A 17,281-nucleotide genomic window follows, 5' to 3' on the forward strand; every position below is an offset into this window, starting at 1 on the left:
ATGAACATCCATGGCACCGCTTCAGCATGTTAAACTGAACATGTGCTGCCTTGACCTTGGGGGCTGAAGAGCCATCACCCGTAAGATCCATGCATCATCACAATCAGGCCTACAAGAATAATATAACTGTCTTATCATACAGTACATGGGCACTTCTGAAATAAATGTTACTGTACTTGGCTGGTGCCAAAAGCTGATCAAACCACACCACCTTGTGGAGCATGAGGCATGTAATGTTGGCACACACTACCATGTGGCCTCATCTGGATACATCAGCAACAGTAAAGACTTGCTCTGTGTTCTTATTACCTTTCTTGTTATTTACCGTCTAAGTAAACTTTAAAGAGATGAAAAATAAAACAGGCTAAATTTGAAGATTTTAATAAATTGACCTATTTCTAACCTTCAGCATACTGCTAATAATGAGGTTACAGCTCCATCTAGTGGTGAAAATGGGTTATTGGAAATACGTTTTAGTCCAGGCTTAACCTTCCCAAAGTGGGCCAGCAATAAGAATCAATTTGGCCAGCATTGTTTTTTATTATTATAACAAAAAATCAGACAAAATGACAGATAATTGTCCCATTTTACATCTTAACAAAACAATACAATAGATTATAATACATTACATTACAGTAGGTGCTCGCTTTTGTCCCATGGCCAGGGGTAGAACACCAAGTCACTTGCTGTTCAGTTCATAAGAGGGCCTCAAAGGCCCCTTTAACCGTTTGAATTAATCTACTCCTATTAACTTTAAGTTTTGGCCCTCCAAGGGGAAAAAATATGGAACACAGACTGTAAACAGGTGACAAAATACAGGAAACCCCTTAATAAATGAGTGGACAAACATAGCAAGGTTATGGTCATGGTGGATCTGTTTTACCGTGGGAGGGCACATTTGGTTGGTTGAGGTGGACTCTGTCAGATGGAAGGGTCACTGCTGATGGAAGTTGCTCTGACTGATTACGATTATCCTCTGACGAAATGATCCCTATGGAAGCAGCTTCTTCCAGGATGACACAGCCCCGTCCACACGGCACAAGGGCTCACCAATCGGTTTGAAGGTTAATACTTAATGTTTAACACGTTTTTTTTTTAGCAAGTATCCATGATCATCATCATTGTCAAATATAAATCTTAGCATGCTGCTCCCAACTCGTCAAATATTGACACTTTAGATTGTTAGGATGGCCACCAACCCAAAGCATCTACATTATAGTTAATTCAATCAATTTTATGTGTGCCTGTATTTGTTAAGCTATGTTGTCCTCGTTTTTAGTCGAGCATCTATTTCTGTTTTCCAGCAAATCTTTCTATTTGAAATTATAGTGAGAGAAACTAGAAACATGGGTAAAATTCCTTGTATATGTACACATACACAATAGCAGATTTAGATTTATTTATTGCTCAGACTTTGAAAGGAGTGTTGAACTCTTGTGGTCATTTCAGGGGTGTAGTTAGATCAGCTACTGCACTGGTCGTTAATGTCATCGTTCCTCGCCAATAGCATGCAAATGAGGGGACACTGTGCCATCACCACCTTAATGTATATTACGCTTACAATGAGCAACAAATTAGCATAGAGTAGACACAACTAACTGAAACTGTGTCAAAAAATAAACATTGTAATGTTCACAAAGGCAGTATTTGTTGACTGTTAGAATATGCAGATCATTTGAGTGCCTGAAGCTAACAGCAAACAAGATGAACAACAAACAATGCTTGAGGCCGCAGCAGCACAGAAGATCAGGTCCCAGTCCACACCACAAGGTGGGGGTGTTGGATGAGGATGCGGCAGCTCATGTCCTCCTGACATCCCAGGAATGTTTAAATCCTGTGAGCACAAGATAAACTTGTTGCTTGGATGTCAAAATGCACCTCCGCATGTCAAGTGCTGCTCTGACATAGAAATGCAAACATTTGACCCCTCAACAAATCCAAATTTGGTTTGATACAGGACAGAGATGACCGAGCATCAACTGATGAACCAAACAGCTCAGGCCTAAATATAATCCAAGGATTTTATCAGTCACACAGCACCGACTCTGAGTCACTGCAGCGATGACATGGACAAGTTTTGGCATGTGTCAAACTAAAGCCCATCGCTGCTGGAAACAGTGTGCATGTTGATGTGACGGCACTTTGGTCTGTTTGTCTGGTGTGCAGGGAGCTCTCCAGTGTGAGCTTATTCACACCAAACCTACAACGACTTTAAAAACACATGATACCTTGACTTTGCACCATTTAAAGTCCACGCTGACTTCATGAGTTGTTGCCTCTTAGTTTAGGAAACGGTCAATGTCAAATAAGAATATAGATATTATGAAATACAGTATAGTGTCTGGGGGGGTCAGGATAAATCTGTGTTGACAATAACCATGATATTCAAAAAGTGAGGTATTTATATCATGCTAATAGTATACATATGATAATATCGTGACAGTGTGTTGATTGCAGATGTGACTATCTTCTTATCTGGTGGCCTTTTCATTATTCATCAGGTGTCATTCTCCAACAGCCTACACTCATATTTTTAGTGTAATTAATTTGCCAGAACAGAGACAAACCACACAGTAAACAGAGTTAATGAGGAATTTTACTGCCGGGGACAGGTTACATGGATTGGTGAAATAAATAAATGAAAATAAATAAATGGTATTTTTCAGAGGCCCTAAACTCACATTTCAGTATTTGGTAAACAAATACAATTAAATGGCAAATGATTATGAGCATGCTCATTCATTATTAATCAGTTATTACTTACTATTTTTTACATACTTAAAAAGACAAAAAAACATTTAAATGTGCGTTAAACATTAATGTATGTAGTTGATCCTTTTTTTCCTTGTTGGCCCCCCTGGTGGTAAGGAGGCCATAAGCATGAGCCCAGATCCTGCCCAGCTGACAGCTTTAGTTTTACCAAGTTCTGTATAAAACTCACAATAATATCATTGTCCTGAATCCATTTTGTCACAATAATCCTGTAGTGGAAATCTGACAAAGTGAAAGCTTGTGTCATATTTACCAGTATGGCCCGTTTCATGTGTGTGTCACAGTGTATCGCACTTTGCCAGATCACATCAGACCCGGTGCCTGATCCAGCCCCAGACATTAAAAATCACTTTTCCAGACAGTTACTTTAACATTTTCTTAATAGTTTTCAAATAAAATCTGAGCACCATATACATCTGGACTCTCATGACAGTGGTGGGTTATGCAATATCACTAAAGAGTTTAACTGCAATCTGTAGTTTTGGTATGAAAGAGGAAGAAACCGAGGGTGGGGATTTATCATTTTGGCAGTTCTGTTTGTATTTCTTACCTCTTACATGTGTTAAATGTTGCAACATCGTGTGAAGCAAATTTCCCAACCAACAGACAATTACAATTTATCTTACCTAATCCAGTGTAATAAGCAGCCAACTGTGTCAGCTTCCCCCCCCCCTACTCGCCCGCCCTCAGCTCTCTGTAGGTGCTCTCTTGAGTGAACATATCACAAGGATCTTATCTTGCATTCAGAACATTTTCAGATTTCGTGATTGCATTTTGAGAAGTAGTTCAAATAGAGGCATGACAATGGGCCCTGCTTTGGTTGGGACTCTGCTATGTTGCCTCGGCCAATGGGGGTCAAGTCATATGGCTTGGGTGTGGAGGCTGTGAATGGGGGAGGGGTTGTTTTCTTTCAATATCGCCTCTGAGCCAATAAACAAGAGTGGTACTGAATGAATCCAATTATCATCTACAAACTATCCCCAGTAGCACCTTGCAGCAGGCCACAATACACTTTCATCGGGTGGAAAATGGCTCCCGATGGAAACAATGAAATGGCCCCTCTCATAACTATAGAAAGGCTCCAGGAAGATTAGTTTTATACACAGTTACATATTGTATATATGTTAAACCACTTGAACACTATTGTTCAACACATTTGCAAAACATTTTAACCGAAGATAGATTATTTTAAATTCTTTATTAGCTTCCACAAGATAAAATTCTTTCCTTATTATTTGAAAAATATATTCATGGGACAGTGTCATTCATTGTTAGACTTGACTCGTTAATAACAAGTATATTAATCAATATTAATGTCTCAAATGTGTGAATGCACTTTTGGGGCTGTACCATTACATCAAATATTAATTTCTGCATGTTTTGTGCAGAATATTCCTTTATATTTTCATTTTTGAGGACTCTGTGATCTTGACTAGAGTTTAGAATAACGTTTTGTGAATGTTGACCACATTCTCACTCAACATCATGAGGTTTGTATCTCCGCAGAGGCAAGAAAGTTGAAGTCTGGGGTGTTTTATGATGCATTATGGGTCAAAAAGCTGCTTATGTGGCTCTTTATAACCACAAAAAGTGTGATAACAACAATGTTACACGGCTTGTATTATACCACGATTATACAGACTCGACTTATTCACATTCAAAATAGTAAGAGGTCATTGTCTCCAACTCTGGCCTGGAAATAAAAGAACATTATGTCCCTAGTTGTGCTGCTGGCCCTTTAAGAAGAGCGGCCCAGTCCTCGTACAACTGTTTTATGCAAATATGACAAGCCGAACGTGCCGCGGGCCAATCAGAAGCCAGATCGAACCGCGGGAGATCTAAATTTCGCGGGAGGAAGTTTGGCGCTAAAAAAGCTCTTCTTCCCCAGCTCTTGTCCCCTTGTATGGAGAGCCGGAGCTCTGAGCTGGACGGACAGGAGTCACACACCGGGTCGGATTCCGCATAAAAAAGGGGGTCAACACAAGAAGCTGTAAATCTCAAGCTGGAGCCGGATCTCAGTGAGAACTGGAAATACTGGACTTTTTAAATAGTGAATGTTTGATATTATTTATTTAAAGCAGCAGTTCCTTTTCATATCCTCCGAGGCTAGTTTCCTCTGCAGTTTGTTAACGTTACCGGACAAAGGGACAACAACACCGAGCAGTCCGCCGCATTTACCGGGTTAAATCATTAAAAAAAAAAGCAGGTATACGTTGATTATTTAACTCATGCAGTTTGTTTCAAACAGGCTGATCTCGGCTGTGTGTTGTGTCGCTCCTGGATATTTTGAGCTGACAAAATATATTTTTCACAGCAGCAGCAGCTCGCTAGGAAACCGACCCGGCAGAGCATATTGGACGCGCTGAGCTCACTTCTCCCTCCCGCTTGACCAATCCGGTTAAATTTAGTTTACTCAGGGAAAAATGATGCGGATGCCCAAAGGCGTCTCTCCGGCGTCGGGTCGGCCAGCAGCCGGTCTGCCTCCGTGCTCTCAGCAGAAGATGAAGGTTCTGTCCGTCGGAGGAGGAGTGAAGACCGAGTTCTTCAGCAGCGGACTGTCCAGCCCGCTGATGAACACGGTACCGGCCGGCTATTTCACCCAGATCTGCAACACCACCGCGGCCGAACAAAGAGCCAACAGCCTGTACTCAACCCCCCACGGACCAGAGGCTAAACCCATCAGATCATCCTCCGGGAGGCTGCCGGTAAGGGAATCAAACACACACACACACACACGCATTTACAATAGTGACCAAATGTCTTGATTTCCATTGGTATGAGTGTATAACCGGGGCCACATTCAAAATATGTTTTGACGTGATAAGCCACAGAGGAGCCACTGTGGCCAAAGCTGGTGTGTGTGTGTGTGTGTGTGTGTGAGTGAGATCTCTTTTAGCCAGCCATGTTAAGTTGTGTGACATCTTTCCCCCGCAGTCCAGCTGTAGTCAGAGGAGGCCAGACGCTGCGTGTGGATGAGTTTGATGGTTTTGGTGAAGGGTGGATTGGTGGGTAGGGGGGCCCCCTTCTCTGTTGTGAATAGGAAGGATGAGTGGCCCCCACAGTGGGAGATGGCTTTTACACAATCAAACAATGCTGTGGTGGGGTGGGGTGGGGGGGCGACCAGGCTGGTGGAAGACATTAATGTAAACACAGTCTCCATTAACTGTCAAGAAATTAGCTCAGAAATGTTCCCTGAGTCTTTCTATTTGGACAGCTTTTCGTGTGATTACACCCGTGTGACAGCTGCTCTCGACTGCACCTGTCATTAAGGCAATACAGAACCTGTGTAACCTGTTCATATCACTGTAGGGAGGAGGCGGGGGGTCAGAGGTCAGGCCTGAACAACTGGTGTGTCTTTCTGTGTGCCGGAACCACTAAAAAAAAACACAAGAAAAACACACGTTTGCTGCGTTCCTGCTGTACGTGTCCGGGTCCTGATCGAGTATTTTAAAAAAGCTCTATGATCTGAAAGGATTGGGCTGCTGTTGTTGTACATAGTCTCTCTGTTTCCAGCCCTACTCAGCGTCGTAGCCCTTTTAGATCTTAAGAATCGCAGTAAGGCTAAATAGGTAAGGGGTTAGAGGGTGTATGCAGGGTCTCCAAATCTCATGTTAACCCCCTTGCCCTTGGAGCCTGTATTCACTAATAGGTCCATGCAAGAGGATTAGCGGGACGTAAGTAAAGTAAGAAACAGGGCTACCACCTGGCTTATCATATGCCAAGGTGAACATAATAACAATTCAAGGCTGTGTGTATTCTTGGATTCGTCATGTGACGCCCGCGACAATTCTCCATTTTGTCCCCCCCCCCTCTCGTAATCCAGCATCAAGAGCAGTTCATGTGACAGATAAGTTTCTCTACAGCAGGCACAGACTACAGTGTGTCTTGGATGTGGGCTGATAGTGTTTATTATACACATACTGCAATGTTATCATCATAGGATGGTGACTAGTTGGTGATAAGGAGCCAGTGGGTCGAGTGTGTTTTCACACTGATAGTGGGCTCGTCCATTCTTACTCCCCGCCAAACATACAGGTCCGCAGGTCCTTAAAACGACTTAAATTCAATGTTAGAAATATTAAGGCCTTGAAAGTTATTACTTTAAAATTTTAATTTGTCAGTTCTTGTTCGCCACAAATGTTTTATTTATTTCATATCCACATTTTTACTTTCTCTTCTATCAAAATGAGTCAAGCTCTTCTGCATAAAAACCCACATTTCAGATGTTGGGGAATTTTAAAGCTACAACTGACCCTAATACTGTCTGTTTACTTTAAACGTGCCGTTACCTGTCGGCCAAATGTAGATTTACCTGACTCATTCAACATAAATCCTACCTCTGCGCGGGACTACATGTATTCTCCTCAGCTCTATGCCTACCGGCAGTGCTTGAATAAGAGGAGGATGACCCATCCAAAACTCAGTCTTATATTTGAGCGAATGATCCTTGCAGATACCCTGTGTTGTCATCATATTAAAGGTGTCATATGGTCAAATGCCATGTGCCCAGTTCAGACTCAAGTCAAAAAAGAGGGCAGCACACCACCAGAGTAACCGCTAACTGCTGCTAACTGTTAGGGTTACTGTGAGCTCAGACCAGCGGGGAAAATCCCCAAAGCCTCCCCCACCACTCTGGGCTCTCTGACTGCACTGCTAGCTGCACAGCTAACTGAGCTAACGTGTGCCACAGTTGGCAGCAGTTACCCATATGTCTTTGCAGCATGAATTTGTGTGTCAATTCATACCTGTTGCACCTTTTAGGATCTATTTTGAACTGAGTTGAGCAAAGCCAGTGTTCTTGCTTATTGCACAGGTGTAGTTCACCACAAAAGCAAAGACTCGATTGATGTGAGAAAGAGTGATGCACTTTGGAAATTGCAGCGCAGGTTTCAAAAGTCCCAAAGCCCCACGGTTGTGAAACTTCCTCAGCACTTTTCAGTAAATAGGGTAAAGTTTCTTTTTGAGGGGGAAAAAGCCCCTTGAAGCCTTGAGGTGAAAACTTATCTTGTTAAAAAAAAAAAACTAAAGAAACATGAAGCCTTGTCATCCCATTTGAGTCCCTTTTTGTAAACAGACACAGCGGGTTGTTTTCCTTCCTTGCCTCACAAACCTCTGCGCGGTAATGACTTTACAGCTTCCCCTTTTTTAAGTTAATTAATTTTTCTTGTATTTTTCAGGTAGTGCTTAGATGTAGTCATAGCTTTCTGCCTTTCAGTCGGTGCCTCATGGTCTCTGACACAGATGTGGATTTCGGCGGCAGCTCACGCAGTGTTGACTCATTTTCCGGTCACGTCCCAAATTCTGCCACATTGTTTTTCACCACTCCAACGTCCTCAGATGCAGAGATTCAGATGCACAGATCAGTGCACAAATCGATGTGAGCTTCTGTTTTCAGTCGCAGGGCATTACTTCTGACTGCAGCTGGTGTGGACTAAAAATAGATTCTCAGGTTTCATCAACAAATGTTTTTTTTTGTTTTTGTTTCTCTTTACACCCTATAAAAGACAAAAACATGACTTAGGCATAGGTAATGACTATTTATTTGGACATAGCCTGTGATAATCAAAGGTACAACATATAAGAATATTAGTTGGAAACATTAATAAATAAACTAAGATTATCAGCAGAGTGTGAAGAAATAACAGTAACGTTAATGCATAATGTTCACTATTGTTTTGCAGAGACATTTATTGAAATTAGCATTCCAACCAGCTAGCACTGGCACATCCTGGTCCAAAGTTTAATTGTTATTCATTGTTAAAATCCTCTCTTCATCTCTTACTGTGGAAATTAGCAAGCATTAAATAATCATGATCTAACTTGAAAACAGTAGTGAGAATGTCTTGCTGACACAGCAGCCTCACTGTATGTTCAGTCATGTTCTCACATTACCAGGAAACGCTTAATGTACAGCTCGCTTCCTTCAGATTAAACAACATTATAACCACCATCTTTTTTTTAGCTTTTTCAAACAGGATGCTTAGCTTAGCATAAGTTCTCTTAAGTACAAACAAACTAAACACATCTACATAACAGTCAGAAATGTGCTATGTGAGAACAAGTTAATGTTTGACTGAATGTAGTTAGCTGCCGAGATCCGGTCTTTACCTTTTGACCATGTTAACTGTAGTAAAAGTCAATGTATCAGTGACTGTCAGGTGAGATTTAACCAGGGTGTGTAGGCCGTTGTGTCACTCCTGTTTCCTGCTCGGCTTGATAGTGATGTAAATGTGTGACAGGCGTCAGGGCTGCCTCCAAAGTCCAGGGATGACCTTTTTCTCTCAATGACGATGATCGTGACGCGATGATGTCACGATGCTCTCGCGGTGCCACCGATGAATGAAGTCGTCTGTTTCGGACACAACAAGCGATGCTTACTGCAGCCGAATGGCCGTTGTGGCCGCCGACTTGCATCTGCATAATGTTGACCTGGAACAATGTCCCGCTTATTCCCTGCTTATGTCACATGTGCGCATTTGGTGATTTTCATGGAATGTGCACAGTCGGCCAAAAATGCATCAGCCCTGATATCAGCTCTGTGAATTAGTCTTTCCCCCACTTTCCAGGATAACAAACCTCTTCTTCTTGAATCAACTCTGGGATAGTTCCCACAGCCCCAAAGGTGGGCCTCCATTTCAGACTGATGACACTCTGGTGCGACATTGGCCACATTGCCAACTGTATGCACTCAGCCAAAGTCTCCCAACTTCTCTGTTCCCTCTCTTTCACCTTGTTTTACCCCAACGCCAGTCTTTCGCCGGCCCTGGAGCACAATCCCCTCAATAGGGGGAGTTTAGCATTTCAAAGCAGCCTCCTCCCACCCTCTCCACCACCCACCCAAATGGGCAGATCCACCCTTCTCTTTTACCTCTTGAGGGACATCTCATCAGCAATGCAGCCATTGTTTTTCTTTTGATTACTCGAGGGTGTGGTGTTTAAGGGGTTTGTGTACAGAGGAATAGAGAATTTGCAGGCATACTGTAACTTGCCCGTGGCTCAGTGGGAACCGGGAGTCCCACATCCCAGCCCGACAGACGAGGTTTGTTGGTTTGAAGAGAGGCCCGGCTGCCGAAAGTCCCTCACGTGACTGTGTGAACCGCCGCTGTGGAGGTTTCACCGCAGTCCCTAGGAAAAAATCGACCAAAGAATGCACAGCAAGCGGAAGGGGCCACGTGCAGTGCTTGGGTGTAACTGGGCAGGCATGCAGGGTGAGGTTACGGCAAACGTGAGCTGCAAGTATTGGAGATAAAGAGCTAATAGGAGTGCATTTGGCTCAACAGTGGCTCAACAGTGGCTCAACGCACAGCAACTACATGGAAACTGGTTTTAAAGTAAAAAAACAAATGTTCTTGTATGTATCTCAAGCGGCATGCTCATGTGCTTGCCTATAAATGGTTTACTCTCAGTATTCTGTAGGCAGGCTGTCTTTCCACCAGAAGAAATGGTGTTTGCGTAATATGCTTGACTCACCAGAGAAATCCCTCATGCAAAAATGGGAGCAGCCAAGCCCCCACCCTAACCCATACAGCTGCAGGGTGAAACCGTTGGTTCCCCTCTTACAACACGTCGCCATGTTCTGTGGCTGCAACTCCCAAATTGTCGACCTGCAAGCCTTAAGATCGTAGACACAGGTGCGGCTTGGTAAACCCTATTATTAAGTGCAAGCTGCTCTTTCTGTTAAATGCTTTTTCAGGGACTGGGTGGTTTGGACAGCAGAGTAAGCCTGGACAGATCTTTTCTCTGTTGAAACTACAGCTGTCACTCCTTACGAGCACAACCCGTGTCATCAGATTCCTCTCTGCGATCCTTGGTGTTTGACAGCTTCTGTCAGGACTCCAGGCCAACAGAAAACACAGCTTTTTAATCCCACAAGAGGTCTAAATAAATGCGGTTCTGGCCCGTCTGATTCTGTGTCCTAGAGGAGTTTCTGTAAGGCTCCCACTGTGCTGAAGGGGCTTAAAATCTACCCCACCAACAGCACACACACTTGGTGGGCTGCTCCAGATGTCGCCGGCCAACAGGTGGACATGTCAGGGAACACACTGGGACAATGGCGGCCTTCATTATCCACACACGCTTGCGCAGGCACGTCCACACGTGGCGGAGTCGGCTCTTTTCCCCATCTTTGACAAGTCCGTTGCCTAAACCCATTATAGGAAAAGGGATTATTGCCGCCAAGTAGTGTAGTGTGTAGACAGGCAGAGGAAAAGCGAGACAATACAGAGCTGAGAGGATAAGTGAGGACACAGTCGTAGGTGACTGAGATGAGTTCCCCAACCAGATGCCGCACATTACCCAGCAGCCTCTGTGGCGTCCAGCTGAAATCACACGCCTTGTTACCTCAGTCACCAGAGTGTTTTGTGTGGCCGCACTGCGTGACGGGGGGAATAATCACAGATTGACTGCAAACTCTCTCGCCCGACGTGAACATTTGTTGGAGTTAACAATTAACCGGCAGGAATTCCTCATGTGAGGGTGTCACCAGTTGTTCGATTTCCCTGAGAGGGAGACAGGGTTCATGTGATTTTCACTTTTGTTTTTATGGACCTACAGTATGTAGGTCATCAGAAGAAGTGATGGTCACATTTGATTTATATTGGGTCCAAAGGTTGCGTGTGTGCTTTTGACTGAATATAGTCCCCTTTTTGATGGAAAACCTATTTACACCCACTATCATCTGGCTTTAACCTTCAGGAAAGGGTACAATTTGCATAAATTCCCAGCTCAAATGTCTCTGCAGTAGTCGTGGGGGTTTGCCGCCTCAATAAGCAGTGATGGAGACATGACACCCTGGTGCACATGCTAATCTTTGCCCCTATTTAGGTGTGGTGCCAACAACTGTGTTGAAGCGCGCGAACATGGCTCAGTTTGAGTTTGAAAGAGAGACTGAGGTAAAAATTATATAAAAGTAACCGGCGTAACATTGTCACAAGCCTCCATATGCACTCCTTCTCATTATCTGCTCTGGGGAAAAAAGTGTGTCTAATTCATCATGTGTCTGATGTAAGACTTTTAAACAAAGCGTCTTCTGGACGCAAGCTGACGAGATATGTGATCTGCCGCTTTCTCCTGTAAATGCATGTCTGTGACACTGAAAGTGACACGCGAGAACAGAAAACACGGGAAGGAAAACGTGTCTACTGGCAAAGGGGAAAAGGAGTCAATTGCCTAGAGGAGTTACGTCGGGAGGCTTTAGAGGGGGAGGAGAGGTCATCGAGTGTTTCCAGGGATTTCCTTGGTTTCTGCTGGCAGTAGGTCACAGAGCCAATCACCCCCCACCACCACCACATTCCCTCTCTCCGCCCACACACACATACACACACAGGATCAGGCTCTCTTGAATTACTTGGGAAAGTGTGAGGGGGGTGCTTTGTTCCTGCACTTGAGGGCTGTTGGCACGTTTACGGCACTTTTTCAACGACCCCCTATTTAGCACATTGATGTCATGGTCCCATGGATGGGCTGGACTTGCCCTACACACTTCATTGTCACAATTCAACTTTTAGCGCGCCATTATGTTACATCAATGGGATGTGCTAAGCAGGAAGGATGAAAGATTGTGTGCAGCCGACCAAAGACTTGGAACGACTTCTTTCTTCATACGTCGTCAGAGAAGAAACACCCTCTTTGCTCTCATATTTATTTCTCTAATACACTTTTCTCCCTAGGCTAAAAGGAAGCTGGATCTAGAGGACCCTCTATACCTGCCAGAGTTCCGCACACCAAAAGGCAAATGTAGCATCGCGGCCAGGATACCAAGTCCAAGGAGTGAGTAAACAACTACAGATTAGAGTGTGACCAAGGTGGTCTATCCTAGTGGGATTTGTGGGTGGACCAATAGTAGCGTTTACAAAATCCCTGTAGTGCTTTTAGTCAAGTCATATCAAGTTTTTTTGGTCAACACAGTTGATAGAAGATTGAGATAAAAAGACCAGTAAGTACAGAGACGAGTCTCAGGAAGTTGTCTAATTACAGGTCTTTAAAATGGGGGGCAGGTAGAGGGGAGGTCTGGTGTTAGGGTGGGCAGAGCAGTCCCTTAAATTGTGTGGTAACCAGGGAGATGTGGCCAGACTAAAAAGTGTGGGACACAAATAATCAACATACGGGAGGCAGACAATAGTGTGGTTAATGACTTACAGAAGTACAATACTTTGAAATGCATATGCTCTGCGATAATAGAGATCTATCAGAGTATTTCCCCAAATGGATTCATCTTTAACTTCCTTTAACTATCAATTGATTGGTCATTTAGTCCATACAATGTCTGGACTAATTGTTGCAGCCCGAATCTGTGGTGTGAATGTTGTTTACAGTCAATAAATAAGGTGGTAAACACAGACTGCAACGTGAGTCATAATCACACCGGAATTAAGGTGATTGACACGTTCATCTAACATGTTTGTTTTCATGATACACTATTTACAGCCGGAATGACTCATTTAACAAGAACGTGAGTCAGGTCTCTGCATAATATGCAGATCCACTGAATGAATTAGTCACATTAGTTCTAAATAGTATTTGTTTATCTTCTCACGCCTTTTACATTCTTGGAGGGAGATTTGAAACATTTTACTGCACCGTTTTGTGTATATAAATAAAAGGAGGTGAAGTGTTGATATTCATTGTGAGTTATTGTCTTTACTCCTTACCTTTTTGTCTCACATATGTACACAGTATTCCACATTAACTGACGTCCTCTGTCCTTCATTTCGTCTTTGCCATCAGCTCCGAAGTCTCCAGGTGAGCGGACGCGCTACGACACGTCCTTGGGCCTGCTGACGAAGAAGTTTGTGGGTCTGATCGCCGAGTCCCCCGATGGAGTTCTTGACCTGAACTGGGCCACCGAGGTGCTGGAGGTCCAGAAGAGACGGATCTATGACATCACCAACGTCCTGGAGGGAGTCCAGCTCATCCGAAAGAAGTCCAAGAACAACATCCAGTGGCTGTGAGTACCAATAGATGAAGAAGAAATGTAATAATAGCCTTAACAGAAGATAATTGTGTTTGTGTTTACTGAAAAGAAGGTGTCTTTGTATCACAATGGCAACAATCAGTGTATTTATTCCTGCTTACACTTAACTTATCTGCCCCCCAGTGGTGGCCAGGGGATATTGCAACACCTTTAGACAGCTACAGGTAATTTCTAATACAATCACATCATCTCGCTTTTTGTTTATGTGTTCTCGTAGGGTTGGAGATGTATTTGAGGGCGGTGCCGGCGGAGGAGAGAAGGCCTGCACCCTGAGGAAAGAGCTCGGAGACCTGGAGAAAGTGGAGCGATCTCTGGATGAGCTGATCCACTCCAGCACTGCGCAGCTCAAACAGCTCACGGAATATGAAGATAATCAAAGATATCCTTTACATGCAGCTGTGTTTGTATCAACATGTAGATATATGTGTCTCTGGGTGTCTTCTCGGTCTGTTTATACGAGCAAAAAGTCCACTTTATTTCTGTTCTGACCCTTGACCCTACACCGTACATTGGGCTATGTGACGTATCAGGACATCCGCTCCGTCGGCAGTCTCAGAGACCAGACAGTCATCGCTGTCAAGGCCCCTGCTGATACCCAGCTGGAGGTGCCAGACACGGCAGGGGTGAGAGACCACAGCTTGAGTTTGAGTCTTTCAGTTCCTGGCCAGCTGCGCCCTGATGAAAACTGTTACCATGTGTCGACACCGCTAATACAAATTCTCTGTATCCTCTCGTCCTTACAGCAGAGCTCATTACAGATCTATTTAAAGAGTAAGAATGGCCCCATCGAAGTCTACCTGTGTCCGGAGGAGGGCCTCGAAGATGCTAGCCCGGTCAAAAGTGCCGTCACCCCGAAAAAAGAGTTCCCTCAGCCCCTCGGCCCTCCGACAACGACGACGCCCCCGACGGTGCCGCCAAGCTACAGCATCAAAGAGGAACCTGTTGAATGTAAGCCGAGCTCACTGTAGGGTCATGCACAGCACTATGCAGTGGTGCTTTGAGGCTTTTGCTTTGTAAACATGGCTAAATATATGAATTAAAAGGAACGCATTCAAATGCAGGGAAGCCGGTGACAGGACAGCATCTAAACACAGCCTCGCCAAAGCTTTTTGCTCTGCAGTGTTCTGCAGTATTAAACAAGCCCAAACTCAAATCTCTCCCCTGCTCTCTCCTTTCCTTTAAACACAGCCAACATGTCGACAGCAGCTCCGGCCTCCACCTCCTCCTTGCTGGACGTCGAGGGCCTGCTGGGTCTTCCCCCCAGCCTGCTCCAGATCACCGAGGACCAGCTTCCTTGCACCTCTTTCGCCCCAGACCCCAACACCCCGTTTGTCAGTTTCTCTCCACCACTGGACCACGACGATTACCTGTGGAGCCTGGAGGACAGCGAGGGGGTGTCAGATTTCTTCGACACATACGATCTCGGAGATCTGTTGAAGAGCTGAGGTTTAGACGACAGAGCAGGGAGGGGATTGTAGGGAGAATTAGGGGTGGGATATTTAATGGAATGCCTTCTCAAGGTAGGAAATATTACACTATGAAGCCATCAATCTTTGTTATTGCCATGCCTGTTTCGAAGGAGGAGTTATTCCCCCTTTGTTCATTTTGATCGAGTAAAAATCATTTGTACATATGACTGTAAAAAATGGATCAGACTGGGAGGTCGGGCGATGCTGCGATCGACACTAATGTATGTCATCTCCGAACATGAGGAAACACAAAAGACAAAAGAAAGGATTGTTTAGATTTTTCTGTCACATTTTCAGATCCAAACTTGTACAAAAGCAACAGTTCATATGCATAGCACACCACCAGCAACGTCAATTCTGATGCAATTTGGCTATCAGGCAGTGTTTACAGTGTGACAACTCAGGAATTATTTTTCTTTCTTCCTTGTTTCCAAAGTCTAAATGTTTGTGCCACTCTTTGGCCCGTAGGGGGCAGCCTTGTATTATGTCAGCTTTAACTGCCGTGCAGCTCTACAGGATTCAATCACTGGATGAGAGAAGGGCTAAAGAACCATGCGCAGGGTGTCCAAGTCCTTCAACACTGACCAAATTAACTGTGAATAACCGGTCCTACAGCTTGAACATACTGTATTGGTGAAATCTTGCTTCTGTCTTTGCTCTCTCCTGCCTTAAGCTTTATGTCAGGCCTCGTACCTGTTTGGTGTCGCATCCCGTGCCAAAATGTGAAAGGCAGCCACTTTTGACTGATACTGGACCCGGAGTGGGTCACACTCACTCCTGTTGGTTTGGCAGCTTTATTTCAAATCCAGGTGCTCCTCTATTGATGTGAGTTTGCTGATTTTAAGAGACGATGTTTTGGTTTAGTAATGTGAAACTACTATTGTATTTCTAAGGAAATAGCCCAACAAATAAATTAAATGCAGCCTCTGTGTCGCAGAGGGTTATTTGATGTAATTAGATTAGTGGTTTTTTTTTTCTCACTCTTGTCCTATAATGAATGAAATCTGCTGAGCAACGGAAACAATGAGATAATTTTTGAAGCCTGTGAAGTCTTTCACCACACGATGTGGTGCAGCTGCGACTTTTTATGAATTTCATGCTGATGTTTTTTTTTTTTTGGCTTTCCCTCTACGTTGCAGAGATAAGCTAACTGTCCTGTCCTAACAAAACTTGAAAAATGTGCGTGTCTGTGTGTGTATTTGACAGCTTGGGAACACGGGTGGTGTTGTGGTGTGTTTGTGTGTTGTGAGTTTTTACAATGTAGATTATAGAATTTAAATTCAGAATTGTTTAGATTTTTGAGCATTATTTTTCTGGTATTTGTACATAATTTGTTTCTGTATTTATACCTATTTTTTCTGAATTGTTTGAAAAGTTCATACTGGCCTTTGGTTTCCGGAAAGGCGCGACTGTTTTTCGTATGACATGCAGCACTTAATATTCTGTAATATTGTGTGAACTGTTTGAAATTTTTGAATAAATACTGAAGCCATGCTTTACACTCAGACTTGTTCTTCGATTTTATTTAACTCTGTAGTTCCTGGATCGGCATCCTGTCAAGTTCATACTCAAAGAAAATAGGGGGCAGCATATGACCAGAGAAACCACTAACTGCTGCTCAATGTAGCTGCTGTTAGCTAGTTAGCACAGTTAGCCGTGCGGCTAGCGGTTTGGACCGGGAGCTCTGGGACCAAAGGAGTGTTAGTGTTGACACGTCTAGCAGGATTTTTGGATTGGCCAGGCTAGCTGTTTAGCATGCTAACTTCAGTGGACATCCCTGCAACACAGTACATAGACATAAGAGTTTGAAAACTGCCATTACACACATTCTGATGATGACTTGGTTTATTAAAATGTCTACATATTTCCCCTTTAAGTTCTTCCCAGCAAACATTTCTCTTCAACAAAACTGCAGTGCAAATACATCTACACTCACATATATTATAGGATATAATTTTCCTGTAAGCAGCTGCAGTGTATCCCCTCATGTGATCTGAAACTTGCTGGAAAATCGACTAACATAAGTGCATTCCTCAAAAAGGAACCTGCATGGTGAACTCAAAAATGT

At 43.8% G+C, this 17,281-nt stretch overlaps 1 protein-coding gene across 2 annotated transcripts; it reads left to right on the forward strand.

Annotated features, from left to right (window-relative positions):
- Positions 1-4,541: 4,541 nt before the first annotated feature.
- e2f2 (E2F transcription factor 2) lies at positions 4,542-16,718 on the forward strand. 2 transcript variants are annotated; one of them, XM_030442999.1, is made up of 8 exons: positions 4,639-4,978; positions 5,087-5,477; positions 12,441-12,540; positions 13,498-13,717; positions 13,962-14,123; positions 14,253-14,367; positions 14,488-14,692; positions 14,933-16,718. In XM_030442999.1, exons 2-8 carry the CDS (start codon positions 5,196-5,198, stop codon positions 15,187-15,189), a joined length of 1,341 nt encoding a protein of 446 aa, XP_030298859.1. In that variant the 5' UTR covers positions 4,639-4,978; positions 5,087-5,195; the 3' UTR covers positions 15,190-16,718. The 2 variants fall into 2 exon arrangements, with proteins under 2 accessions (XP_030298860.1, XP_030298859.1); XM_030443000.1 differs by having other exon boundaries at positions 4,542-5,477; positions 14,491-14,692.
- Positions 16,719-17,281: the final 563 nt, after the last annotated feature.

This window comes from Sparus aurata, chromosome 16 (genome assembly GCF_900880675.1).
Source record: "Sparus aurata chromosome 16, fSpaAur1.1, whole genome shotgun sequence".
NCBI classification, from domain to species: domain Eukaryota; kingdom Metazoa; phylum Chordata; class Actinopteri; order Spariformes; family Sparidae; genus Sparus; species Sparus aurata.